At 41.4% G+C, this 27,302-nt stretch overlaps 1 protein-coding gene across 2 annotated transcripts; it reads right to left on the bottom strand.

Moving 5' to 3' along the window:
• Positions 1-341: 341 nt before the first annotated feature.
• ap1ar (adaptor related protein complex 1 associated regulatory protein) lies at positions 342-8,749 on the bottom strand. Of its 2 annotated transcripts, XM_027017386.3 has the most exons (10): positions 8,434-8,749; positions 7,506-7,554; positions 7,022-7,048; positions 6,899-6,924; positions 6,444-6,540; positions 5,916-6,014; positions 5,302-5,363; positions 4,360-4,433; positions 3,886-4,008; positions 342-2,804 (listed from the first exon to the last, which is right to left on the bottom strand). In XM_027017386.3, the coding sequence occupies exons 1-10, from the start codon at positions 8,502-8,504 to the stop codon at positions 2,527-2,529; spliced, it is 906 nt and encodes a 301-aa protein (XP_026873187.2). In that variant the 5' UTR covers positions 8,505-8,749; the 3' UTR covers positions 342-2,526. The 2 variants fall into 2 exon arrangements, with proteins under 2 accessions (XP_026873187.2, XP_081555542.1); XM_081699416.1 differs by lacking the exon at positions 5,916-6,014.
• Between the last annotated feature and the right edge of the window lie 18,553 nt (positions 8,750-27,302).

Genomic DNA, 27,302 nt, shown 5'->3' with positions numbered 1-27,302 from the left:
GTAATGGCACCAATTGAGTGGTCCAAATAAAAGTCATGCATGCAGCAACACTGCCTCCTGCTGTTTGAATGGCGCTATTGAATCTCATTTCTTTACAACTGTTAGCAAGCCAAATTGCTTATATCAAATATTAAAACTGGAATCATTGGCCTTGACAGATCGGACTTTCTGCATTGTTCTGTAGTTATTGCAATTGTGAATGAAATAAATTGGCTTGTACAAATTAGCAGCAAAACTAGTCTCAAACTTGAATGCAGGTTATTCTGCCAACTTGTCTGAATTGGCCTTGACAAACTGTCATTGTGTACATCTCCTACTGTCAAACACATACACACAGAGCATTCATAATGCTTCCTTTTTATTAGCAGTCAAACTCAAGTCACAAAGATGAGCTTTCAAAACTAAAGTTACATTCTGCTTGAGCTGTTTGCCAAGCTTTCACAATTACATTTGTGTATATATATGAAAATGTGTCCTTTTTCACAATACCATACATGTAGATGAACAAAATAGCACAATTCTAAAGTTCCTCACATTTATGAATAATGTTAGCTGCTCAGTTGATATGCCAGCTTCAGGAATGCTCAGAAATAAACTGTGCATCATCACAGGTTTTGTTGAATTATGTCAACATATTTACATAAAACTAGCAATGAGGACAAGAAAAAATACAATAAGGCTTAATGAGTGTTCTTTGACCAAACTCTTCACTCCAAAGTTATTAAAGCTATCAACCCACGTTCATCTGATGCCAAGAAAGTGTACGCTTTAGTGAACTAGAGTGGCAATTGGGGCACAGAAACCAAACATGGACAAAGAGTATTTTAAAAGTGAAAAGACACAATTTTGAAACTGTACAGCAATCATACATATTTGCCCAAGTGTCAGTCAACAAACAAGCAAACATTATAATCAAACTCCTTTTATCCCATGGCCCAAAACCTGTAAGAGGCCTACATCCAACACGATTCCATACCAATGCATATACATACCCATACACAAACAATTTAATTCAAATTAAATTTAAAAGAAATTACACAATTTTTTTAAGCATAAATAAATGGTCATGCATACTACACATTTCAATTTTCAGAGATGAGTGGTTCTGGCTTTAAACAGAAACACCTTAATTGATTGTGTTTAAATGATTATAACATAGTCTAAAAGCACAGTGGTCCAAAGGTTCTTCTGTGGTACACGAAGATACTGAATTACATCATAAAGCACAGTCTTGTTCATCAAGCAATGTGAAAATCAGGTAAATTAATAAAAAAAATTTTGGGGGTGGGGGGAGAGAAATCAAACACACCTCTATTTTTATCATTTGAGACTTTTACATAAATTAAAGGCAAGTATTTTCTTCACACCTTCGTGGGCTTTTTATAGTGGCATCAACACTTTGGGTTGAATACAGATCATGTTAAACATGTGACAGGTCATTCTTGCTACATGGATGCTGCAAGTTATAGAGGCTTCACTTGTCCATACATTATATCACCTGTGTAGCGGGTTAAAAGCAGCCTGTTTAAAAGTAGACTACAGGAAATTTGTACAGACCTTTAAAAAAACCTAATGGCAGTTTTGTTTCCCAATCAATTAATCATTCTTGAGTACTCAAGCCCAGAGGTAGTGTATTTTGTTTTGTAAAACAAAACAATATTTCTCTATGTAGATGCAGAAATTCAGCTAAAAAAAAAAAGAGGAACTGCCTGTAAGCACAGCACTGTTTAATAAGGATCCAAACCTTAATTGGATGTCCCGTTACTCAGTTTTCCCTTGGAACAAAACAGGCTAATTAAAAATGATCTTACATATTTAGACTTCTTTGGGGTGTGCTCTTGAGGTTAAATTAAAAAAAGAAACCGTATATAAAAACTTGATGACTGAAGAATAGTGTAGTCTGAAAGCAGACAAAGATCTAAAAACAAGAAAGCTGTTTAAGGTTGAAGACTGTTTCTTTAGAGCAGGAATGGGAGTATGGTGTTTATTCTATTTTGGTGTATATATTGGAATACACATCAGTTTTCTATTTCAGCCTAAAGCAGAGTAAAATAACCTTTGTTTGCCAATGCAGTGTTTGTACAGATGGCTAGGTCATTTTTCCAAGATTATAAATGAATTTTTAACCATAACTGCAAGCTACAAAACTGAGTGCAACATTCACAAACTCTGTCCCCCCTCCCCGAGGTAGGCCTACTCAGTCACAAGCAATATTTTCATTTAGTTCAGTAAAGATAATGGCTAACTCTCCAAAAACCTGGGGAGAGTAATATGTCAAAATTACAGACAGACAGTCATGATAGCATTACAATCAACCCTTAACAAAACACAAGGCCATTTTCTGCATTAGATCAGATGTTTAAAAAAATTGCACTTGATTGAAACTGACAAATGATTAAACCTTAAACGAGGCTGAATTAAATTATTCCACATACATACATACAGTAGAACAACTTCAGCTTAAACATTCCAGTCCAAACCCACTGGGCCAGGCGTTTGGCCCCGTGTCCACGGCCAGTGCCGGGACTATCTATCCTGGTGGTCAGGATTAGACTCGATCTCAGCCGTCTCAGATGGAGTGTCCAGGGCAGGATTCACAAACCCCTCAAACTCCTCATCTCCACGGTCGCTAGCTTCTTCGACGTGTGCGCTGACAAAGTCATTCTCCCATTCGAGCGCGTTGGAGTCCTCCGAGGTGGAGGTGGGACCACTGCCTAGGCGCGCGCCGCCCGGTCGGAGAGCAGCGCGTAGAATGTCCTCCTCCGTCTTCGAGCGCTCCCACACGGGCCCCAATCGGTTCATGCCTACACAAGGTCAGACACGACACCCGCAATCATGTCAAAATCCCCTTAAGCATTGATGGTTATAACTCCTTGTAAGTAATAATGTCTACATGTTGTTCTGTGCTTCTAATGAAAAACAACAAAGCAATGCTATAAAATAAATATTTAGTGCAGGGATAAAGACGTATCGTTTATTTGATATGTTCAAATCATAGTTTGGCCCAAAATGCTGAGGTGACAAACAGCATAGATGTTAGGGGTTAACTGGTGAGCATCACGCCTGGTCAACTTTACTGTCAGTAAAGTTAGTATTTCCAGCAGAACCATCCTTTTAAAGGAAAATTCCAGTGGTTAACCCATAAACTACATTTTTCAGCATTCATTTTTCAAATGCTTGCTTTTAGAGATACAGACAACATTAAAAATAGACATTTACAACCAAGAGTACAAACAGCATGTCCAAAGCTTATTTTGCGTACAAGTAAAATCCATTTTTAAGTACCAATTTACCAACAAGCATGCCAATAGATCCCTTAGTTACAGCTTAGATTTCCACAAGCATGACATTTGAATTTTTCATAAATAAACGTGTACCAACTGCAGTACCAAAGAAGGGTTGACGCCCATGGAAGCTCACTCACGGAGCGTGTTGGTGTGACGTGCAGAAACACACCACTACCCACAACATTCGAGCACAGACCAATGAAGTATTCCTAGGAAAATTATAGGATATACAGGCATGCTGTTCTCACCAAAAAATGGCATTAAGGACTCAACTATTGTGCCACTACCTTCGGGGTATATTAGTGATTCTAAACGCATTTCACAACCTTGAAATTATGCCCCGCAGAAGTCTACAAGAGGTCATTCTTGCCCTGTCTGTAATGCTAAAACCAAGCAATCGACAAATACTATAATAAAAACCCATGTTAAATGACTTTGAACACTAGAATATTTTTTTATATATATATTAGTTTTTGAGGCCGAGCACTGCAATATTCCTTTAGGATAGAGTGTAGCATTGGTGAATATTATATAAAATCTTTTTGCATCCACAGTACGACGAATAATAAAGTTTCATAGAAAGTGCCTGCTTCCTCACCCTCCTCATCCTCCCACTCCAGGTCAAGGGAAGTGGCATCATCGTTAGTAGATCGAGTTTTACTGGTGAAGTCCCAGCTGCACTCTGTGTTGGGAGTCCCTACATTTGTGTCAGAGGAGAGCCCTGGTAATACACATTAAGAAAAACACCTGTGGGTCCATGAAACGAGAAACCTAAATCAACTGACATCAGGTGGTACCAGTGAAGCAACTGTAGTAGTTTTTGCTCTGTGTTCCAGCATAGTGGATCTGACAAATCAACAATTGGGTTAAATTGCAGAATGTCAGCTTTGGTTCAAGGTATTTATGTATGGTATTAGGTATTTATGTATGGTATTAGGTATTTATGTATGTACAGGATACACCATGTCAGAAAAAGCACTGTGGAAAGTGCAAAAACATCATCGCTCTCCAGTTCTCCTAGGCTGCGCTTAAGGGCCATTACAAGAGCGAGGTCAGCGTTGGTGGTACTCACGGCTAGTGCGGAACGCTTCCGACTGAGCCTTCACAGTCTGCAGGTACACTTCAAATTCTCCACCCGAGGGCCGGCTGTAGAAACACACACACACACACGCACGCTCGCGCAAGGAACATCTCACTAGCAGTTACACGGCCTGTCTGTCAAACCCGTCTTGGTGGCTCAGCATTTTTGGTAAATGGGAACGACACGGACCCTCCGGAGAAGCTGCGGGTGACGATGGCCGTGCTGAGATGAAACACGGGTCTGTCCTGTACCCAGAAACACCCACCTTCCTCACCCCATATGTGCAACCTAGTCATCAACAATTTAAGCATTTGAATCTGGTACGTGAAAGATGGCAAGCGAGTCAAATGCAATGGCATCTGACCATAGTCGTGCATTCACTGCTCATCTGGGTACGTTATTATATAGTTTTCAGTATAAAAGTCCAAACAAGTTAGTGTTAGAGAACCTGGCCTGGTTGGTTCGCATTTAATACCCACAAACAGTGGCAACATGTGATGCAGCAAACAAGCCTGGATATAAGTTAACAGCACCTCAGTCATGTCATATCTGCATATGTGCAGGAAGCTCTGTTCTAGAGCTGTCAAAACTCATTACCGTTACCATCTACCACATCTCAGCTTGCTGCCATGGGAAGATTTTAACATTAGCCAGCATCACCAGTCTCCTCACCCACAAATGGCGCGCTCCATCCAGCTGCCCCCATTTCCAGAACGCAATGGTTTCTCAGTTTTACCTTGCTGCTCCACAGAAAAGATACGTTCTGCATCAAACCACGCGTGCCTGTGTGTGACGTTCGCAGTAGGATGCGGGTCCAAACAAGGCACCAGGGCGTGCTGTGCCCTTCCATCAACTTCTCATCTTGAGGTCTGCATGCAAAAAGTGGACGCTGTCCAGCATGCAAGAGAACAGCACAGACCGAGTCAGACTCACTGTTTGCGGTGTGTGCCAGTGGCTCCTGCGTCAGCCTTCCCCCTGCTCCTCTGTGCAAGCTGCTGCTTCCAAAAACACAAAAGACTTTAGCACTGGCCACCTGTCATCGCCCAACGTGACATATCTAAAAATTGCATTTGCCTCTTAAGAAAAGCAGAACCTCTGAAATACAAGTTCTGATGTAGTTTGTATTACAAAACCTTGAGCGTTTGCTGAGTAAAATGTGCCACTGGCAGATGGTACTAGAACCAGTAGGTGCAACAGCTAGCCAAAATAGAGATGGTGGGGGGTGGAGGACATTAATGAAATGAGTGCAAATGAGGATAAGTAACACAAGGAACAAATATTAAAAAGGAGCAATGTGGAAAATGCTTTGTTTCATTCAAGGAATCTTGGAACTACTGAATCTGACATTTGCTGTCAGAAATGCTGGCATAAAGCTCGACTCCTTTCAATGCTCTAAAGTCTAATCTTTTGCTCAGTGAATGACTTCTCCCCTTGTTATTTGGCAAGGCCACTTTGATTGACAACAGGGCAGATGGGTGAAGGGGCCGGGCACGTCAGGAGGCAGGGTTTAAGAGAAGGGCTGGGCGTGCTCAGTGCAGACGCCTCACCTCCTTCAGCACTCGCTCCTTCGCGAGCCTGGCGGCCTGGCGCTGGGCTGCGCATATAGCCTCCTCTTCTAGCCTTAACTTCTCCTCCTGTTCCACTAACTGGGCAGAAATAACAACAAAATGGGGGAGGTTAACTAAACCAAAACAAAGAAAGAAATTAAGAGCAAGGAAAAAAAAAAAAAGTCAAACGAAGCGATGAGAAGTGATGCAAACCGCAAATTAAACTATGGAAGCAAAGAAAAACTTAAATATAAGGTTAAGGTTTAGGTCTCTGCTGATCAGATTTAACAGCCCTGCTGTAAACTCCTCTGCTTACTAGGCAAAACGGTTCACTTAACTGAGAACCAGCGTTAATACTGATAAGGCAACCAACGGTCTTACAGATTAAAATTCACAAAACGGCTTGAGACATGGACTGATACAAATAGCTCTTGGGACAATATGATTCGCACATGCAATAGTATCATTCTCACATGATCACGGCTATTCTTAGCAGCTTGGCGGCACAGAGAGCAAGCGAGGCCGTACCTCTGCGTTCAGCTTTTCATCGATCAGCATCTGCTTGTCCACAATAGCACCATAGCACTGCTCCTTCAGATGGCCGATCTCTTCCTCGCTGATGGGCCTGAGCCAACATAAGGAAAGGTGAGCATAACCGGCTCTGGCTCCCACAGAGTGCACAAGGCCAAGTTACATGTGCCCAAGTTTTACAGCGAGCCACCACTTATTAAAACTACTCTCATCAACACGCTTCCATACAAACACCTGACTATCATCGGACTTTCCCCAACTGTGTGGCTGCGCCATCTTTCAACGCAAGTATGTTCTAGCAGGAGTGGAAAACTACAGTGCACACCTGCACTGCAGCAAGAGAGCCATGTGCTAAAAGAAAGACTTTGGGTGTGTTGAGATGAGCTTACAGACCAACTGTCTGTACAGCTCTGGGATGGAAAGAGTGAGCAAGGCAGAATAAAGCTCTGTACCTGGGGCAGCTGTGTGAACTCTCACCCTGAAAGAAAAACAGATATTTTTTTTAAAAAGTGAAATAAACATTCTGCATTTTTTTGTGACTTCCTTATTTGTTCAAGAAGTACTGCTGCTCTTACCTCATCACTCTCCACAAGATTCTCAAACTAAAAAAGAGATTAAGTCAAAGACAAAAAAATAAACAAAGCAGTAACAGTGCAACCAAAATGACAATACTTAGTACTATAATAATTATACCTTACATTACAAAGTACATTTTGTAACGTTTTGTATTGAGCACTACTGATATCACAGAACGAATATAACACTTGTTTCATGATCAATGCATAGCTTGCACAACTGTACAACTGTCTTGTACAACTGATTTTAAAGGTAAAGGATTGATATTAAATGCTATATTAGATTTTAAAGTTATAAAAGTTATAGGGCCCTCATACATTAGAATGTCTGAAAGACTACATTCCAAGTCAAGAAATGCTGATTTGCTGGCTTTTTAAACTCCAGAGACTTAGAACTCACTGCCTGTTATGAATCAGACACCTGCTGTTCACAGTTAAAACAATTCAAAGCCTTTTTTATTCAGTTTTGAATAGTTATTATTACCTCTATTGTGTAGTGCTCTCCGGTTGTGCTGCTCCTAAAGTATTTAGACCTGTGGGTAAAAACAGGAAATTAGAAATAAGTAATTTCTAATTACTTAGAAATTAATTAGAAAGGGGGGGGGGGCAGTAAAGCACTGTATGTGCAAGGTGCACACACATCTAAAGAAAATTCCAATGAGTAACTGCAGAATACTACTGTAAAAGATGTAGAGGTAAGCAAAATTGCAGAGATGTATAAAATATCCTATTTATCTGGAAACCTTTTGGACAGAGAGCCTTCATCAGCTTTGCAAAGAACCGTGCACTTTGACCGCACAGTCGATGAAGGACCTCGGGCCGCGACGTTGTTTGTAATAGTGAGTGTTAGTTTGCTTGCGTGTTTGTGTGTGTGTGTGAGAGAGAGAGAGAGAGAGAGAGAGAGAGTAGTGTTTAAATTGTAGTGAAGTACACAGAGAAACAGGATGTTTCGGACAGAGGTCCATCATATGAACACACGTTTTTAAAGAGAGCGCACGACCGTCAGGCAGTTGCGCAATATTAACTAGCTGGCTAGCTAAGTTAGCTAACCTGGCTAGCTACCTAATTATCTGCAGGTTGAATATGATATGAGGCGGGGTCCCATTATCTAGCTAGTTGGCTAACTGATATGGAAACAGAAAGTGACAATAGTGACAACAAAAATCATCATGTTCTGAGGGTTTTAGCAAGAAATCCGATTTCTTCTGAGTAGCTTTACGCGCAGATATGTTGGAGGGAGTTTCTTTGCCAGACTCTGCCATGGGCGGTCATTGCTTGCTTGTTAACGGCTACATAAAACCACCGAAATTAGCCAGCTAGCCAGCGCACTTGACCACAGCTAGTCGTCTGACATTAAGATTAGGTCAGGGGAACGCTGACCGCTGCACCAGGGACATATATGGCCCACTTACCCTCCTCCTCTCTGAATTCTGTTAGCTTCCCTTCTGAATATCCCGCAACACTGAGTCCAACAGTTCCCCATGTCATTGTGTCAAAGCGCGCAGCTAGGCGGCAAACGCACTCAGATCCCGCTACCAGGCCCCCGTAAACATCGCCGAAGCCACCCGGGAAACGAGGCGTCGTATACGAATGGCCATGGTTGCTTAAGATTAGAAATACAGAGAGTCCACCCGTTGTCTGCTAGAAGTAATATATAGTAGCAACGCCAACAGCTGGCTAGCGGCGTTGGCAGGGGACTAACCTATTGTTTCCTCTTCCTGATACTAACACGTGATTGATGTTGCAACTACGGAAACCGCGTTGCTGAACCACGTGGTTCAGCGCGGGCGCCACCGCTTTAAATTACCACTAGGAGGAGACATGCGTTAATGCATTTCTCCCAAGTGGCGTTTTCAAATCCTTAAAAGACCGTAGAAAGAGGTCGCTTCTTTCATGTCTTTTCTACCTGGACTAGGAAAACAGAATCCTACTGTGCTTATAAGGTCAAGGGGATTAATATAAAATATAAACCAATTTATTTTCACGCTTGATTTCATGCTGGGCAAATCTCACATCCCAGCATGTAACACCGTGGGCCCAGATTGTTTGATAGATGCAGCAACCCCCTTTTTTATAAACTGTCACTTTGAAGCACTACCTTTTGTGTGTTTGCACCCACGCACACATGCATGCGCACACCCACTCCTACACCTGCTGTCAGCAGGGCCATGAGGTTCTTAATGAAAAGTAGATTATACCTGTAGACTGAGACCACTGCACTGTTGAGTTCCCATAAGAACACAGGTGGGATTGTTGTGGTGATGCAGATGTTTGGCAGAAGGAGTGGAAAACAAAGCAACTTGCATGTGGATAACCATCACTATTAACCATGAGGCAGTCTTGTCTCAGCACTCTTTTATGCATGGTGTTAATAACTACTCTACAACTGGTTAATGATATTCTGCATTCATTAATGTTTATTACATTTAGCTCCAAGCAAGTTGCTAATTATCTCCATGGTGAAGCATCTTAAAACCACTGTTGACAAGTCTGGTGACATTTAACCTACAAAGACCAGCATGATTTTCATTCAATTAAAGCCTAGGTGATGAAACATTTTCGCAACAATCTCGTTGTGTCTCTTTTTGTGTATAATGTAGTAAGTTACAGCTTTGACAAAAGGGCAATGTAACTCTTGACAAGTCCCAGTGGTCATTAGCCCTGCAGTGTTATATGGATTCGGGACAATTTTACTGTTGAATTTAGGAGAAGCACATACTGAGACATAATTGTGACCGCCACTATCAGGCTACCAGCACCCAATTCCCAGCCTGGATACAAACAGAAAAGAGGTCAACGTGTTCAGTAGAAGTCATTTCTTATTTCCTTGGAAAGTAAAGAGAATTATGTTTCATGTTCTAAAGGAGAATAACAAAAACACCCTAAAACAGGCTTCTATTCAGCAAAACTCAAACCCATAACACACAATGTTCTTTTTAACTCTATGCAAAGTTATTCATGAAGAGCAGAAAAGACATGTGTTCATCCTTAAATAGAAGTGAATGTGAGTTCTAAAAAAATAGAATATGTTTAAATTACAAGTGTGTACAGGGATCATCTTAAAGGTATTGCTTTGCACATGGTTGGTTTGACATGTACTTAGTATTAATAAAAACATCAATAATAAGAAAATAAATGTTGTGATGATTATCTAAATATGTTCATTATGATGGTCGATTTTAGGCAAATTCACTGGTAGTTAATTATCATAGATCAAAAACATGGATCAGTTCACATTAATAAACTGTTTAATAAACAGTCAGCTGAGTCCTTCTGCCTTTTATATTCTCTGCTACTATAAAACAGGTCATGTTGACCACATCAAAGATGGAACTGAAAAGGAGGTTTTCCTCTAGTGTTTTAGAGCAGCATAAGACTGTAAAGTGCCACAGTAGATGGAGTATGGAGTTTTGTTTTGTTTTGTTTTGCTTTGGCTGACATATGATGGTGTCATCACCATGGCATCAGGCATCATTCTATTTTAATTTTTTTTTTTTTTTTAATTTTGTATTAGTCTAGTTTGTATGCTGCTTGAAATGGATTAAACTGCAAATTAAAATGAATGTATACACCTATTATGAAAACTTGGCTATAATAACACCATGACATAAGGTTTAAATTTGTAAAATGTTGCCATATGACAGCTCTACAGCACCATGGTGTGATATTACCAGATTGGTCTATGATATCAGTAATCCTGGAGTCATAATGATGTCAAAGGCTAAAGGGGGCCACATGGAGCCAGGAGCTTGATGATAAGAGAAAATTAGTTTTGCTAATTCAGAGTTTGAATATTTTACATTTTAATAAGGCTTCCAGGCGAGATGATGATTAGAAAATGATTTGTTTTAAAAGCAACATTTAAAAATAAAATCAAACAACTCAGGAATTGTACAGTTTCTTCTGAAACTTCACATTTGATGCCGATCACATCAAGGCATGGTGTCTGCCTCCTGAACAGAGAGTCACGGACACATATTATTAAAGCAGTCCTTCCTGTGGTACTCCATGCAGGTTGATGTTTATGCTAAGGGGGATCATTATAGATGTAACACATTTCGGCAGTGCTGGTTCTCTCGCCCTCTCTTTTCCATCCTGGCCTCTTTAAAAATACACAACTATAAATAAAATTCATTGAAATATTCTGGGTGGGGTGACCTTCTCTGACCTTAAATTTCCTGCCTGCTTTGCCCTCTGTTGCTTCCACGTGTAATAGCAGCATCATCATGGAAAAAGTCTTGGTGACACAGCCATGAAAATCTGCTCCAGTGATATAGTAGGACAGCGGGGCTAACTGTCTCCTACCTCGTTTATTACAAGAGCAATCTGTCAATATTTTGGACTGGTATGGGGGGTTCTTGAATCTGCCAACAGTTGTTCTTAAGGAAAAACTATATGGAAGTATATTTATGCAATCCTTATCTCTTTAATTCATGATATAGCTGTACATTCAAGTTCAGCTCCTGGGTAAATTAAGGCCTTTCAAGAATTTGTATGCTCCAAGGTAACCTAAGTTACAATTCTTTAATACTGTAGTTATATATGTCAAGTTAAGTAGCATTGCATTTGTACTTCCCCTTGATTTGTGTTAATAGAACATTTTACAACCTTCCCAAATTAGTTCATTAGACTCAATACATACAAAAAGACTGTGCCAGCAACCTTCCCACTATATCTATGTCTAGAAACATAGACACGGTGCAAAAAGGTTTGTGGTAAATTGAGTATAGGAGAAGACTGTTTCTTATATTCAGTGGCAATAAAGCCTCAGTTCAAAGGTAAATGGGGAATTTGAATGTTTGGAAATTTTATCAAGAAGTGTAAGGTTTGTTCTTATGGTAAAACACTTGTTATCACATTGGCAGATGATAGTTGAAAATGCAAAAATGTACACAAATACAGTGATTTCAATTTTTATTTAGAAATGAGATAATTGTGTTCTTTTATACATAGTATATTATTTTATTATATATAAGTATATCATTAGTTATATAATTCTATGGTTTATATATGCACAAAGCAGTGGTTTAATTTTTTTTAATAGCAAAGTAATTTCCTAATGTATTATAACTCAAACTACGCTCAACATTAACTTAGATGTCCACTAGAAGTGTCTCTCCCTGGCCCCAGTTTGTCAAAGTCAGATAAAGCCATATAAGCAAATCACAATATAAATGATGCTCATTACCACAGCTGGTGGCACATGTCAGGGACCTGGAGGGAAGCTGCTTGCTCATGTCAGGATGTTCATTCTGGGCAGAGAACAATTCGACCCTCCCTCAACTCACAGCACAGACAGGCCAAAAATAAAGCCTTTAAATCACGCCAGCAAAGGAATTGCAGGCCATTTATGTTGACTCACCTTCTCAGTCACACGGGGGTCACTTCTAAATTCTGAAATGCATGCTTTTTCTCCAGCTACCTGGAGAGTTTAACAGAGAGGGGACTAAATAAACTGACAAACTTCTATCTTGGTTCCTAGTTGGGCTATCAAGATTTTTAGTTAATTTAACAATTAGTAAGGTGAACTAATCCCTTTTTCAGTGGTTACAGTATTTATAAATGTATAACATGAATGAACAATCTGATAGCATTAATTCCTGCCTTAAACCAAGACAGCAAATTGCATGAGTGCTTCTCTTAATCTGTATCGCTTTGATATACAGGAACTTCACTTCCAAAAGTATTATGAACCCTTTTGTTCATGTAGCTCATTCGTGCCGTAGGCCATCAAAATTATATTTAGTGTTTAAGTATTGAGTGTTGTCTACTGTGACTCCCAATTATATAAGCTATGCAGTACTCAGGGTGAGATCATTGAGCTTAAGGGTCCATGGACACAGATGGGTTCTGGAACAGCCCCTGTTCTTTTCTCTCTGTACCCCTGTGTGACTGTGGCAGTGTTATGAATTCTCCTGTGCCACGGTCTCTGAAAAGGGTTTTCAAGGGCTGTCACAGCTAAATTGAGCTGTCAAGCTGTTGCCCTACTCAAAAGATTGAGTCACAAAATAACCTGGGAGAGGGTTGCAAATTCTCAGTACAGTTCTGATATGAAAATGATTACCCAATCAGCAAATGGCTTCCTCGGTTTTGAGGCCAGCAGGCTGGTATGATTAGATGACACTAGCCTGAGAACTACTTTTCTGTTTTCCTGTAGCCCCCCTGAAATGTTCATTACACTTCATTATATTTTTTTGTTGTTGTTGTTTATTAGTTTACATGGCATTTTTAACAAATTGTAATGCAATTATGCAATTTGTTTGTCATTATATCAAATTTCCAGTTTATGTCTGGAGAGGTCCATATGAAGCAATGTGCTGACCATTCACATTTACAGCATTTAGCTGACGCTTTTATTCAAAGCAACTTACAATTCTGACTGAACACAATTTGAGTAATTGTGGGTTAAGGGTCTTGCTCAGGGGCCCAACAGTGGCAACTTGACAGTGGTGGAGCTTGAACTGGAAACCTTCTGACTACTAGTGGAGTACCTTAACCACTAAGACACCACAGAAGCCTCTGATACAGTCTGACCCCTAGTAGATGCAAGTGGGAACAACATATTGTCAGAGACAAATTCAAGTGGCAGGAATAACACATGGGAACGTTCACAAGTAATACGGGTTAGAGACTCCATTGTTCAAAAGGGAAGAGAGGTTGGTGGAAAACAGCAAAACTCAGCCGTAAAGACTCTCATACCTCCACAAATTGACAGATAAACCAGTGATGGTAATACCAGCTAGATATAATGGATAAGGACCAGGAACAATACTGGTGATTAATGTGACAATCCCAAGTGATGACAACATCATAAAGAAGAAATACAAGAAAAAAATACCAGGGACTTAAAGAAAAACAAGAGGGAACGTGGAAGGTGAGAACTAAGGCAATCACAGCCATGCGAGTGTAGGAGTACTCATAACAGTGACCCCTACTGGAAGTGACTCCAACAGATTCCAGCAATGACAACACTGATCTCAGGCCAGAAGACCACAATCCTAGATACAGCAGAAATACAAGCCGCCGCTGGATGCCTGAGTATAAAGAAGGGTGAAATGGCTGTTGACATATACATAGCAGAATTTTCAATGAATGTACTGACCAAAACAATATGTTCAATTTTGCATGGTCTCCATATCCCTATTAATGAACTCCAATCATGAAACAAAACATATCTAGTGCATATTGCTTTATGCACTTCTAAAACACATTTGACAGAGTTCTCTTCCTTTTGATTGGCGCCCGTGCTAAATGACCTATATACAGAGGGAAAGGGTGTCTGGGTCTGATGCCTTTGTGTGGCTCGGCTTGCGAGCTGAGCTAAAATTGAACTCCACGCAGTACCACAGGGGTTCTTAGATCCTTTACACTGACACAAGGCTATAAAATTAAACTGTGTGAGATAACCTGCCAAATCCACAAGAAACGTGGTTCAGGAACCGGCATGACCAGGGGTTCCCGAATCCACTGCAGTGGACAGGGCCTCCCTGTGTGCTGTGGCACAGGATCTGGCAATGCTAAACTGAGAATTGCTGCAAGCATTTGATTTTCTAACATCCCTTGTTGACATTTCAAACCTTTTGGGGAACCAGATGACGTATGATCAACGAATATGACATTGCGATATTTGGTATTCATTTCTAACTTGAAACTTAACAGATCCTATATTTCAAGTCTGAATTCTTGGACCTTTTGTTTGCAAATGATCATTTTAAGATGTGCCCATGGAGCGGGTGCTCTAGTAAATTCCAGAACATTTCTTGAATTCATGTTTCCATGGATACAATAAATGTTCTGATGCAAAGTTTTGTACACAACTACTGAGGCCGCTTTTTCTGTCTCTCTGTTTTTTCTTCTCTTTACACTTTCCTCCTGCCTTGCCCTTATCTTTTTAGCGGATGATGAGGGGCTGAACAGTGAAAGCCCCTCTGACGCGTTCTGGTAGTACCCAGTCTCCCAAGCGGTGCAGTTAGCCTACTTTATCTAATACAGGTCAATACTGTACAGCTCCCTCACTAGCAAGACAAGCCACCCTCTTGATAGGGTTTCATATGCACATAGACACATATGTATGTTAAGAGTACATTTACATTTACTTTGACATCATTTGGCAGACACCCTTGTCCAGAGCAACTCACAAAAGTGCACTGTAGCTTCTATTAAATGCATATCAAGTGAGAATAGATGGGTCAGTGTTAAGAACACTGTCAAGCTAAAGTCCTGGCTAAAGTGTAAAAGAAGACCGTAAAAGATTTTTTAAGTGCATATTTAAGTGCTTAGTGACAGTGAAGAGGTGAGTTTTCAGTCTTTGTTTGAAGCCAGTGTCTCAGCTGTACACACAGCCAGGAGAACTTCATTACCCCACCTGGGTGCCAGGACAGAGAAGTGTCTTAATGTATGTCTTCTTTGTGTCTTGAAGGATGGTGGTTCAAGTCAAGCAGTACTCTAGACCTCTAGGTCTGAAGGCAGTATGGTGCAGAATAAGGTTTGATTAGTGCTTTAACTGTGTAGGAGCTGGTCCAATTATAGCTTTGTAGCATCAGTGTTTTAAATCTGACAGATGCCACTACAGGGAGAAGCTTGTAAACCAGCTGTTATTTATGTATTCTAATTAGTAAACTTAATGAAGTAAATGTCGTTGTCCCCATAAACCCTTGGGTTTATGCCATTGCCATTTAACACAGTAGCTACATGTAGCCTTCACTTGCATGATAAGTCTGTGTTACATAAATGTAAAACATTTGTATGCCATGTTTGCCAGTAACCCCTTAGTGCACTTCCTATTATAGATTAATTTCACTAGGTCAAATCTTAATGACCTAATGGTTCTGTACAGGAACACTTGTATACCTACTTTAAATGCTGCTCATCGTTTGTTGTTTGGGTGGAAGACTCTTATCAAAGCATTAATACAGTAGTGGCATGGTTATGGGTCTTGAACTGATACAGTTTATCAGGCACAGCATGAGTTTTTACACTCATCAGTACCACTGCTGTGTTGAGAATGGGCCACCACTGCCACATAATATCCAGCCAGCAGAGGTCCTGTGGTTAGAACCTGAACACTGACAAAAGGTTAGGCCACAAGGTGATCCTAACAAAGTATGAACTCAGACTGGTAGCATCCATCATGTGAGATGGCAATAAATCCCACACTGTCATGTCTCTGTGGTTATTTGACTGACAGTATAAAAATAGCAGGCCTGCATTTGAAATACACTTGTGCTCCGCTTCCCTAATTGGAAAGGCTGATTCTCTAGATTTGGCTTCTCTAGTTTCCTGCAATATTGTTTCCTAATGCAAGGCTACCAAGGAAGTAACTTTGTTGCAATTGCTAACTTTATATTTTTTAACTTTGTTTTTTAATTAGACCTTTTTGCACAAACCTAGACAACTAGAGCTTTTCCTTGCCTGTATTGCAGCTTATCCTGTTTTGGCTCTGCTGTCCAAATCTCCAGCACAGTGAGCTGGTACCTAGCACTGACCTCCAAGCTTCCTTCTCTTGTGCCCAATCCAGAGCACCAGATGTGTCTATATACAGTGCTATTCGGCTATAACTCAATTGACCGACATCCCATTCCGCTCAAGCAGGTTATTTTATGTACCGCTATAAGCAATTCAGATCACAACAAAGTCTAATTGTTAGTTAATCTACCGATCACAGGCCCCATCCATTAATGTAATTGTGGTGGTGTGACTGTAAAAGAGGAATGAAAAGCACTTTTTAGAAATGCACTGGATCCCACTCCACCCACGCAGAGTATGCAAATAGAGAGAGAGAGAGAGAGAGAGAGAGAGAGAGACAGAGAGACAGAGAAAGAGAGAAAGAGAGACAGATATATCTCCTCCCACCCATGCATGTATGACCCTGCATATCTTAAATCGGCGAGTCAACCCCCACACACTCACACATGAGCGATTTTAACATCCATGGGTCAGAGGTGCTCCCAGTACCACACGCATCTGGCGTTAGAGGGAGTCATGGCGCTCGTCACGAAATGGATGCAAGGTTGGGCTCGGAGGGCTGAGATCAAAGAGAGAAAGAAAAAGAGTGAGCGAGGGAGGCAGGAAGAGAGAGAGAGAGAGAGAGAGAGAGAGAGAGAGAGAGAGAGACAGAGAGAGAGAGAGAGAGAGAGAGAGAGAGAGAAGAAGAAGAAGAAGAAGAAGAAGAAGAAGAAAATCTGCGCTTTATCACGCAGTTATCACACAGTTTTGGGATGAAATTACAGTCCAGCAAGCCTTCAGAGTATTTTACACAGCTTGCATACATCCTTGGCTCAAAAATATGCTTGGGAGTTTGAGTTGGGTGCCAATTGACGGAAACAACACATGAACTGTGATTGGATCCCTACTGTCATTAGCACATTTCTCCATTAGCAGTGCCTGTGAACGGCATGGTTGCTCCATGCTGTTTTGGCACAATGTTACATACCAGTGCTGAAAGATTCTGCCCTGTGCCCCTGCTTGCACTGAGAGAGGAGAAAAGCATGAAGTCAGCATCTCTGGGTTCAAACCATGAAAACAGTGCGGAGAAGAACCATCACCTTTTCCTTCAGGTGTGTCACGCTTCCGTGGTTTCCGCCTCACACTGATGGGACGGGACACAGTCGAGAAGAGTGAGAAAGGAACGCCTTTTCCCCCACATCCTAAAGTAGGCTTAGAGGGCAGTGCCATCACAGTGTACAGGATTCACAGAACTAATTTGAAATGCTTTTAGCTCGAATATTAAATTACTTTCGAAATTCTGGTGAAGGCTCTATGGAACTCCATATCAGTTTTCTCTCTTATAAAGAAGGAATTACTAAAAGGGTCTGCAGATGTTTAAGGTACATAAGTGAAACCTGTGCTTTTTCAGATACACAACTAGAACATACATTCATTTACAGGATGGAGCCTTCAATAGCAAATGAAAAAAGGATACGTGACGAGCATAACACGTTATCACCAATATTTATGAATGTATGGAATGTTGCAAAAATATTCTACTTATTAATATTTGTAAAATGCATATTATGTATATTTTATATGTTTGATGATGACCTTTTTTTAATCAGTTTAATAAATTTAATCTCCTATACATTACTGGATTGCCTCATACATCTTGTTGTTACTCTGTACATAGCAAAGACAATCATTCTTGACAAGATCATCAATGTTTTTTTTCTGCTCTGAAACCCTTATTAACAAATCATTTCAGAGCTCAGCTGTTCACTCAGGCCTGCTGCTTTATCTGAACTACTGAATGGGGCATTGATCTCTGCCACCATTACCAGTGTGTGTTCCAGTCTTTTATCTGTGACGATACAGCGAGAGTCACTACTGCGGTTGCTTCACGCTGTATGCCCTGCGCACTAAACGACTTTTGAACGCGGTCGGGTCGCTGAACAGCTTTGCATTCTGTATTTTTGCATATATTATTGTTCCGTAACCCTGCTCTATGTAAATGTCCTCCGGTAAAGATGCCATCTGCCACTTTTCCTTCACTTCGCTACGGACGTTTCTGCATGCGTTTTAGGAGCTTGCATTATTTCTTGCAGACTGCAGGGCTTCACGCTATCAGTTTGGGTAGGCCCAGGTCACGATAGGAAGCCAGAACAGATGTGGCACTTTACGAATACATTCATTTTGAATTATTTGATGGACATGCTATACTCCATATGTTATCATAGCATATGTAATATATAATTTCACGCATAACAGCAAGCACAAGTAAGCCAGCAATGGAGGCATGCAGGCATCCTTTTTCAATGCAAAACACAGTTCCACTTTCACTGTATTCACAGTTTAAGACCATTCAATTAGGCAAGTGAATTAAAGAAATATTTTTGGTTATGAGACCCAAATAAAGCTCATTCAGAACCATGACAAATGCTTTTAAATAGAAAATAATCGCTTGAAGTGGACAAACTCCAGGAGTGCTAGGGTGGACTTGAAAGATTGTGGGGAGGTGTGAAAAGAGAGCACGCATTTCTGGAGGAACTCTACGAGGTTTCTTTAGCTATAGCACAGAAGCATGAGACACATTTTCTTCATTTGATCTTTAAGATCTTCATGCAGTGAGTGCCAAGTGTCTGTCTGCTAAAGGAATTATGCAAAAATAGTGATCAAATGAATACTGAAATGATTAGGAGTCAAGGTGGAAAGACCAGTGGACTGGCTGGCTAATTTACATAAAGACATGCCACATTTAATAATCCTTTTCGGTGAAGACGCTATTTCAATAAAACTTGACTGGTATTAATGCATAAAAATGAGTAGAGAATAGCTGGCATCAGATTTTTTTTTTTTCACAAGCTATCCCTTTAAACCAGAAGCTCTACTCCCTATTAGCAGGAAGAGAAGCAAGCCTGGCCCTCAGTGAATACCCGTAGTTAAGGGCCCCTGCCAAAACCTGCCCTGGCCCATCTGAACAATCTGCCACCACAGCTGAAATCCCTAATGCTCTGTCAATTCACCAGACCGCCCTTCCAATGCCCTCAAGCATACTGGCTATGTGTCTCTTCTTGCATTCTGCTAAATGTGACTTTTTGACACAAATATTTGAATGTGTTGACCAACATTGCCTTGGATGATTAGAATACTGTGAAATTACAGGTTTGTTTGTAATTTATGGACTTTGGTGAGGGTATATAGCTTTGCATTGTGCTCTGAAGTATCAGTATCTTTCTTCACTGAACTTGTGACTGGGTCATGAAAAGGTTAGATGAAGTCAATATGTATAATTAATTAATGCTATCACAGGCTGAGAAATGTGCATTATTAAAATTAGATGTAAATAAAAACATCTAATATTGTGCTATAGGAAGATATAATTACCATTAAGGCTTATTTAGCAAGGACTGCTCAATGTCCCACACCTCGGACACATATTCAGAAGGGAAATGTTCTTTTTCACCTCGGCCTTTTAAATGACTCAACATAGACCAGGTTTTTTTTTAAACCAGTTTGTCCTTCTGTTGAGAACGAGAGGGGGAAAAAATGAGCCTTTGAAGTGAATGTGTCTCACGGGCATGTACTTTTCTGGCACTTTGACTGGTTTAGTGATACATCTCAAATGGATCTCAGGTGGCTCAAGAGGACAGGCTTTGAAGGACATCTATGAGCCAAATGTAGCCTCATTTGTGCCAAGCAAGACAAGAGCAATGGAAGATTTGTGTGGCGCTACCTGCAACATTTGTACTAGGAAGATTCTTCTCCACACAGACCATATAGGCCAAGAAAACAGACGTTTACTGACTGATCTATAGGTAATATTAATACTGACTTAAAATAGCAGCATTTCATTAGGCTTCATGTAAATCTGTCTCAGTTGAAGTGTGCTGTGACCCAGGAGACCGAGGAGAGAGGAATACAGGAGTGGAGACGTCTCTCCCATTTGCACAGTCCTTGGGGAGCGATTTAGTCTTCCCAGTTCCTCTCTCTTTGTCTTTCCCTCCCATCCTCTTTTTTTTTTTGCTACCGTAAGCTGTGACTCACCATTAAGCATCGGAAACTTGGGTCTGCTGCCGAAACATTCCTGAAGGAAGCATCCTCTGGCTCTGACGATTATAAGGTTTGTGTGGGTACGGAGTTTCGGCCGCCGCGTACCTTTTGACTCAGCTTGGTTATCAAGTCACACAGTTATACACCCGGATTAAGCACAATTTCCGTCCTGAGCAGGAGGGAGCGGAATGTGAGTGTTCCCAGAAAATGCTCACCTCAGGGTGACTCATGACTCTGTGGCAGTACTTACATCCAGTAACATTCTGCTACCCCTCCAAAGTTTTGGGTCAAAGCAGTGTGGTATATGGATGGTATGTGATGTTCTGTTAAATAAATGAGCAGCATTTGTTTAACGCGTTAAAGAAAGAATTACCGCACTGCAGCAATGACTATAGGCTGTAGAATAAAATAAGAAACAGAATAAAATAAGAAACAGCTTAACAGAGAGTCAGACGGCGAGCAATACAAACCGCAAATGTGAATAGGTGAGCTAAAGACCAAGCCTTAGCCAAATGACCAATAATAGCACAGACTTTTACGCTTTGTCTGAGAACAAAAAGGGCATGTGTCACTTCGGCCAACTCCATTGTTTACACACACACACACACACACTGAAGGTGTCCTTCACCCCACACAGCCAGTTGGTAATTATCGATGCTCATCTGGTCCTGCTGGCTGGACAGCCGGTGAAAGGGAGAGAAAGAAAACGAGAGAGAGTGGCAGAATGAGAAAGAGAAAGAGAGAAAGAGAGATAGAGAGACAGAAAGATGTTTCCACACCCGCAGTGTTATAGGGCGGCTGTGGCGTTCTCCTGGATTTTCCAACAGAACAGAGAAGTAAAAACACATACTTTACCGTCATTACGGTTTCCTGTTGAACAGTGCATTATTGCATTTGACTCTTACACGGAAGTCTAACTCTAACCCTAATAAAGTGTCAAAAAGAACTCTTTTGATTGTTTTTAAATTTTGTGGGGAAAAAAATGTTTGCTCATGGAGACTTAACATCAGCATGTATTTATATTTACAGGATGCTAAAGTTATAGGAGTTATAGAATACTGGACACACACACACACTTAAATTGAAACCATGTAGTTAAGCCATTCACTTTTGCTAAAGACAATGGGTAGATGGCAGAAGTATGGGAGTCTTTGTATGCACATGTTGTAACATTTTAACAATAGGCTTCCATAATCATTTATCAACCTGCACACTGACAGTGACTCACACAATATCTTTTGAACCAAATCAAAAGAGCCACTGCATAATTTCTTTTCTGGGTAATTACACAGAGAGATATGGGTTCTCCTCTTCTAAAGAGCTTTTACCAACAATAAAACACTTACTGCTGGCTATTTAAGTGCAGTGGTCTGTGAACACAGCAGTAGAAACAAAACTAGACTGGGCATAAGAACGTGTGTGTGTGTGTGTGTACCTGCTTTAATGAGTTTACCTGCCTTATGTATTTACCTTAATGTCATCTTAATTAGCCATGCCTCTGTGTGTGTGTGTGTGGGGGGGGTGATGTGAGGTGAGTGCCTTCCACAATCATCAACCATCGCCATCCTTCATTTGCACTTAGAAATGGCCCCTTTCAGGAAACTCGGTCATGTAGAAAGAGTTCCACAGCTACACACAAAAACATCACTTAGGTCCTCATTAAAATAAACTGGCCCTGTTTGAATGGCAGGCTGCAGCAGGTCCATTGCCATGACGACAGCAATCATCGCACTTCATTTGTGGGGTTGCTTTGTGTGAGTGCTCCCCATTGCACCCAGTATGCTTTTAATTAGACCGGCACCGAAGACGGAGCTAATGATGAATGTTTGTGCTGTAGGATGTGCGCCCAGATGATGCTGAAAAACAAATGGTCCACATAGACAGCATTCGTTCACATGAACTCATACAACTGATATGTGTACAAAATAAGAAACATGCTGACTAGAGTCTGGCTAGTGCTGTTGTTATAAATGACAGAGTGAACATTAGACAAACTGATGGCAGTACTTGCGCTGAACTGGGCTTTGCTCTTGGCTTAACATGTATGAAGGCAATCATACTAAAGCAAGGACTGAGACTAGACCTGAAATTCAAATTAGGACCACTTCTATAGAAAACTACTATAAAGCCATACCATAAAACCCTCTTCAACTGGCCGTTCTATGATATTCCCCAGTAAAGCAAGTTTTAACTTGTTTAGTCTCAAATGAGAGATGTTCATCTGATATAGTCATTTGTTTTGTACTTAGCACCAAGACATAGGGCCTTATCCCCCTGTTCATTAGCCTCTTGTATCTCATGTCCTTTTCTAGATCCTGGCTTTCCATGCGTGGACATTTTATTGGCGGGTTGGGAACGTGGCCATTCATCCGGCCATCTCCCGAGAGCTCCCTGGGAGAATTAAGGCTTATTTTTGGAGCTCCTATTTATACCGCCGTCTCCTGGATAAGGAGCAGTTAGTGGAGCAGACCAGCATCCAGGCTTTTCGAGCCCCAGCATAGGAGAGATTTGGAGCTCTCCTCGCTCAGTCTTCCAGGAGAGTTAACTCAACACCCTGGGCAGATGACATGTATACGATTCACAGGTTAGCATTACATGCAGTGCTCCCTCAGAGGAATAGTTGAGTCAAACATCCTAGCATGGACAGCAGTTGTTAAAAGACAGTGGGGGGGGGGCTGGTTAGTAAGATCTAACATGCATAATGCTAAATAGGCCCTGAGAGCCTTCATTCACAGTTTATGGGTGAACAAACCCTTTAAAGCAAACTATGTCTATTAATTAAAGTAGTACAAGCAACGGCCAACAGCTGGTACTCCTTTTTTTTGGGGGGGGGGGGGGTCATGTCAGTAACTTTCTATTCCAGCAACATGTTCTTTCTTTCTGCCCTTGGACTCTGCTGTCTTTGCATAATACTCCTTCTACCAACATGCAATCTAGGACAAAGTCTCAGGGCAAACCTGCTGATGGTTTAAATGCATTATTGTCTATTCAGGCTGAGAAATGTGTACATTTATACAAAAACAGGTGCATGCGTCTTGTTGTCTCCATAGCAACCCATAGCAACACAACAAGCAGGTGTCAATTTTGACTCCTCATTTATTTAGATACTTAAAGACCTAGTAGCTGGGAACAGTAAGGCAGAGCAGATTCTGTAACTTATCATTCTCTTGCATGCCCTACCTGTGTATCATTGCTGGCTTATGTGGATAGCACACGAGTGAGTTGGACAAGTGTTTCTGTTGATAATGGTGTCATGTGTAGCTATCCATGGTGCTGAAATATCATGCTGTTATGAATCCGGCTTGTTTCTGCCAATTTTGTAGAGCTGTACCTCAGCATTTCTGCTTCCTATTATGTAATGTTTTATAAGGGTCACCAACCTTAGAAGAATAATGGTACTTTAGTTGATATCTGTTATGTGGATTTTGACTCACTCTTACTGCAAGAACAGGAATAAATTTGAGAGGCTTAAAATGGCTTTGATACTAATACAAACGCACCAGCCCTTGGAGGGCTTTTGTGCACAGGTGACCTATACACACAGACACACATTGATGACAAATTAACAGAAAGAAATGGTCAAAACACTTCTGAACAACACACATCCTATTTGAAGTCTATTATGTGTAAAAGTGTTAGCGTCACCTTTTCATTTTATGAGGCCTAAATTGATCTGTAATGCAAATCGGCAAAATCTAATGCCAAGAATCAGAAGTAAATATTTGCCAAATTATTACCAGAGTTATCGGAGCCAATATTACAGTGTCACATGTAACCAAGACACGGTCAGCACTAAGCCTCGTTACCCTGCTCAGATCTCCATGCATTAAGCTTTATAAGTCCTGGATTCAATGTGCAAACATGCATATGTATTTGGGCTGTTAAGGACTGTGTGGGTGGCAGGTATTTATTGCCTAAACGTGGGGTGGTAGTGAAGCGCTTGGTAACACGGGCTGTTTGCACATAATCATATCACTGTCGTCCCTCTACCCTCAGGGCACTGGGAGAGGAAGAGGGGCGTCAGGGAGGGAGGAAGTAAAAAAAAACCACATTGCTGTCATATGCATCAGCGCACCGATTCGATCACCCTTTCATGAAATCTTACATCCCTTCTCCTACCTCTTCTCACACACACACACACACACACACACGCGCGCGCACACACACACACACATGCGTGTATTTTTTTACTTTCTCTTACTCGCCCCACATTCACTTTTCTCTCTCTGTCTTTATCTCTCAGGCTCATCTTAGGAAAGTGTACGCCTATCCGTGACGTGAAGCCTCGAGCCGTCGGACAGGAAGTCTGCAGTGGGGAGGCTCCCTCTTGTTTCACTGGTTTATGGCAGTAAGGAGCAGCACTCACTTTTGACAGGAGCCTCAGCAGCAGACTGCGAATCCACACACGAGGTTCTCCTGCCGGGTTGGCGGAGATTCGGAGGCACTCGATCCCAGTTCACCACAAAGGAGGATCCACACTTCCACCTCTTCTTTCCTCTTCTCAAATGTTCTTGCACCTTGATTTTTCCTTTTGCCGTCAAGATGTTCACCAGGCTCCCCGTGGGCTGTGAAATAAGAACTCTGGTTGCTTCATTATGAAATGTCGTATAGAGAAGCTGTTTTTAATGAGGTGATGTTTATTACCCCTTTTCTCTATGCTTCGCCCCCACCATGCGATGCTCTCATTACCCCATGCTCTACTGCACTGGCTCATAGGGAGAACAGGAACCCCGAGGAGTCTAGAACTGATGACATGACACCGGTTTCCCTTCCCATGAAAACTGAACGACACACAGCGAAACCCACTGTAACTGCTGCTAGTAAACCTCCTCAGTTCTGAACGGATGTTGTTCAGTCTAACGGATGTTGTAATTTGTATGGACACTTATACTTCAGTTTGAGTGTGCTCGTGAAAGGCTTGTAAAGCAACTTAGCTTACACAAAGTTTATTTGCCGCAGCTGCTGCTAGTAAAGCTTATATCGGTCTAAATCCTGAATTCAGACTGACAGATGTTGTCATTTGAATTGATGCTTTTACTATAGCTAGTTTGGGTACATTTCTGAAGGGCTTATAAAAATACTTGAAAGGACTGTAAGTGGTGCTTGAGATGTTCACATTATGTCAAAAGCATATTGCGTGTCCTCATGATTGCAATGTTGCAATTAATATTTTCTGCCTCCCTCCCAAGATAAATATTTCTCTCTAAAGGATCAGGAGCTGTTTTGGTAGGATTTAGCTAGTTTGGAGACATTTTGCTGTTGTCAGTTATATGCTCTCCTTCTGCTCTCTCACTCCCAAAGTCCTGTGGCAGCCATCTTTTTCCCTCCTTTTAATGAGACAATTTTTTTTTTTTTATCTCCCCCTGCGCCTTCATGGAAATATGATCTCAGCTGGCTGCCTCATCACTTCCTGTCTCATTGCCTTGGTGACAGCACCCCCCACCAGCCACAGCAGATGTAGCCCCAGGAGCTCGGGCTGAGCCGTGGGGACTACGCAGAGACCAACGGCAACGGCACCGCTCCAAGCCACTTTCCCTCAACACTCCACCATTTGGCCTTCATGCCCTTATCTCATAGCACCGAGGGGGAGGGACAGAGGGATTGAGGAGTGGAGAGATGGAGGGATGGAGGGATGTAGGAGTGGAGGAGTGGAGGGAGGGGCACCAAACCTTGGAACCTACCGGAAGTGCTGTAAGACTTTCTCACAATTGATTTCTGTGATTTTTTTCCTCACGTCCTTGTCAATGCTGTGCTTTCGGTTTTTTGATCGCCTGAAGCCAGAACACTTTTTTTTTTTTTTTGTTCCATGCACTCATGTCGAAGATGTTGAAAGTATTATCATAAATAATTTCGGTACATGGGTGATCAGGGATTATGGACTGTTTGAAGACTAGAGGCACTGATCATGCTGAAAACAAGAAAACTATGGAGGATACACAACAAGCCATGAATTCAAATTAGGATAACACACAAAGCCGTACTGCAATGGGAAGGATGAGCTTAGTAAGAGGTTTTCCTCCATCAAATGATGACGATCCAGTGATTTGTCACACTGTTGTTGCAAGTAATAAGGAAGGACTACTCTCTCATCTGTGTGTCTCTGTGTCTGAGTGTGTTTTACAGGTGTGAGTACATACATGTGGATGTTTTCATGTCAGCTGCTTTTCTTTGTAAGGGATTTGATTAACAGAGTTCTGATATCTGAGTTCTGAGTCATTAGTTTCCTTCGCGAGGCCTCCTGAAGGGCTCTCTCTCTCTCAGGAGAACGTGAACACTGCAATAAAGTCTTCTCACTCTTTCTCTCTCTGTCTCTCCCTCTCTCTCACACACAAACGCCTCTCTAGTCCCACTGCATCCCTCCTTCATTCTCAACGCTCCCGATGCTTCCACACCCTCTCACTCCGCCCTCCCCCATTGTTCTCACAATGTCAAAATGCACCAGAGATGTGATGCATCAATTTACAGTGCATATTTGCCACCTTCCTGTTGATATCAACGTGCTTAACTCCATTGTCAGGAATCACCTCGTATCGCGGGAGGAAATTCACAGACACGTTATAGTGGGGTGTAGAATTGCGTCATCTAGCTCCACATGACTTATTGGTCGCTACATTTTTACAGTACTATTATTAATTTATCATTAGAACTATATAACTAATCATATGCTGTATAAAACCTTATCTTGCATCACTGCTTGGCTCTTTTTATTTTATATGAAATCTTGAGAATAGTAGCTAAATGGACTGTCACCATGAGAGGACCCTGTTCAGTCTGGGGCATGATGACACACTGGTCCAAT

The sequence above is a fragment of the Electrophorus electricus genome, chromosome 16, assembly GCF_041902795.1.
Source record: "Electrophorus electricus isolate QZ-2024a chromosome 16, ASM4190279v1, whole genome shotgun sequence".
Classification (NCBI taxonomy): Eukaryota; Metazoa; Chordata; class Actinopteri; order Gymnotiformes; family Gymnotidae; genus Electrophorus; species Electrophorus electricus.
Note: the sequence above shows the minus strand (reverse complement) of the source record. Positions and strands in the feature narration are given on the sequence as shown.

What these genes read in the sequence shown, in the direction of transcription:
- ap1ar (XM_027017386.3), bottom strand. Translation starts at nt 8,504, where the DNA reads ATGGGGAACTGTTGGACTCAGTGTTGCGGGATATTCAGAAGGGAAGCT. An exon ending in GAGAGCACTACACAATAGAG is followed by an intron (nt 7,049 to 7,505) that starts GTAATAATAACT and finishes TCTCTTTTTTAG; the next exon opens with TTTGAGAATCTTGTGGAGAG. An exon ending in GGAGTGGGAGGATGAGGAGG is followed by an intron (nt 2,805 to 3,885) that starts GTGAGGAAGCAG and finishes GACCTTGTGTAG; the next exon opens with GCATGAACCGATTGGGGCCC.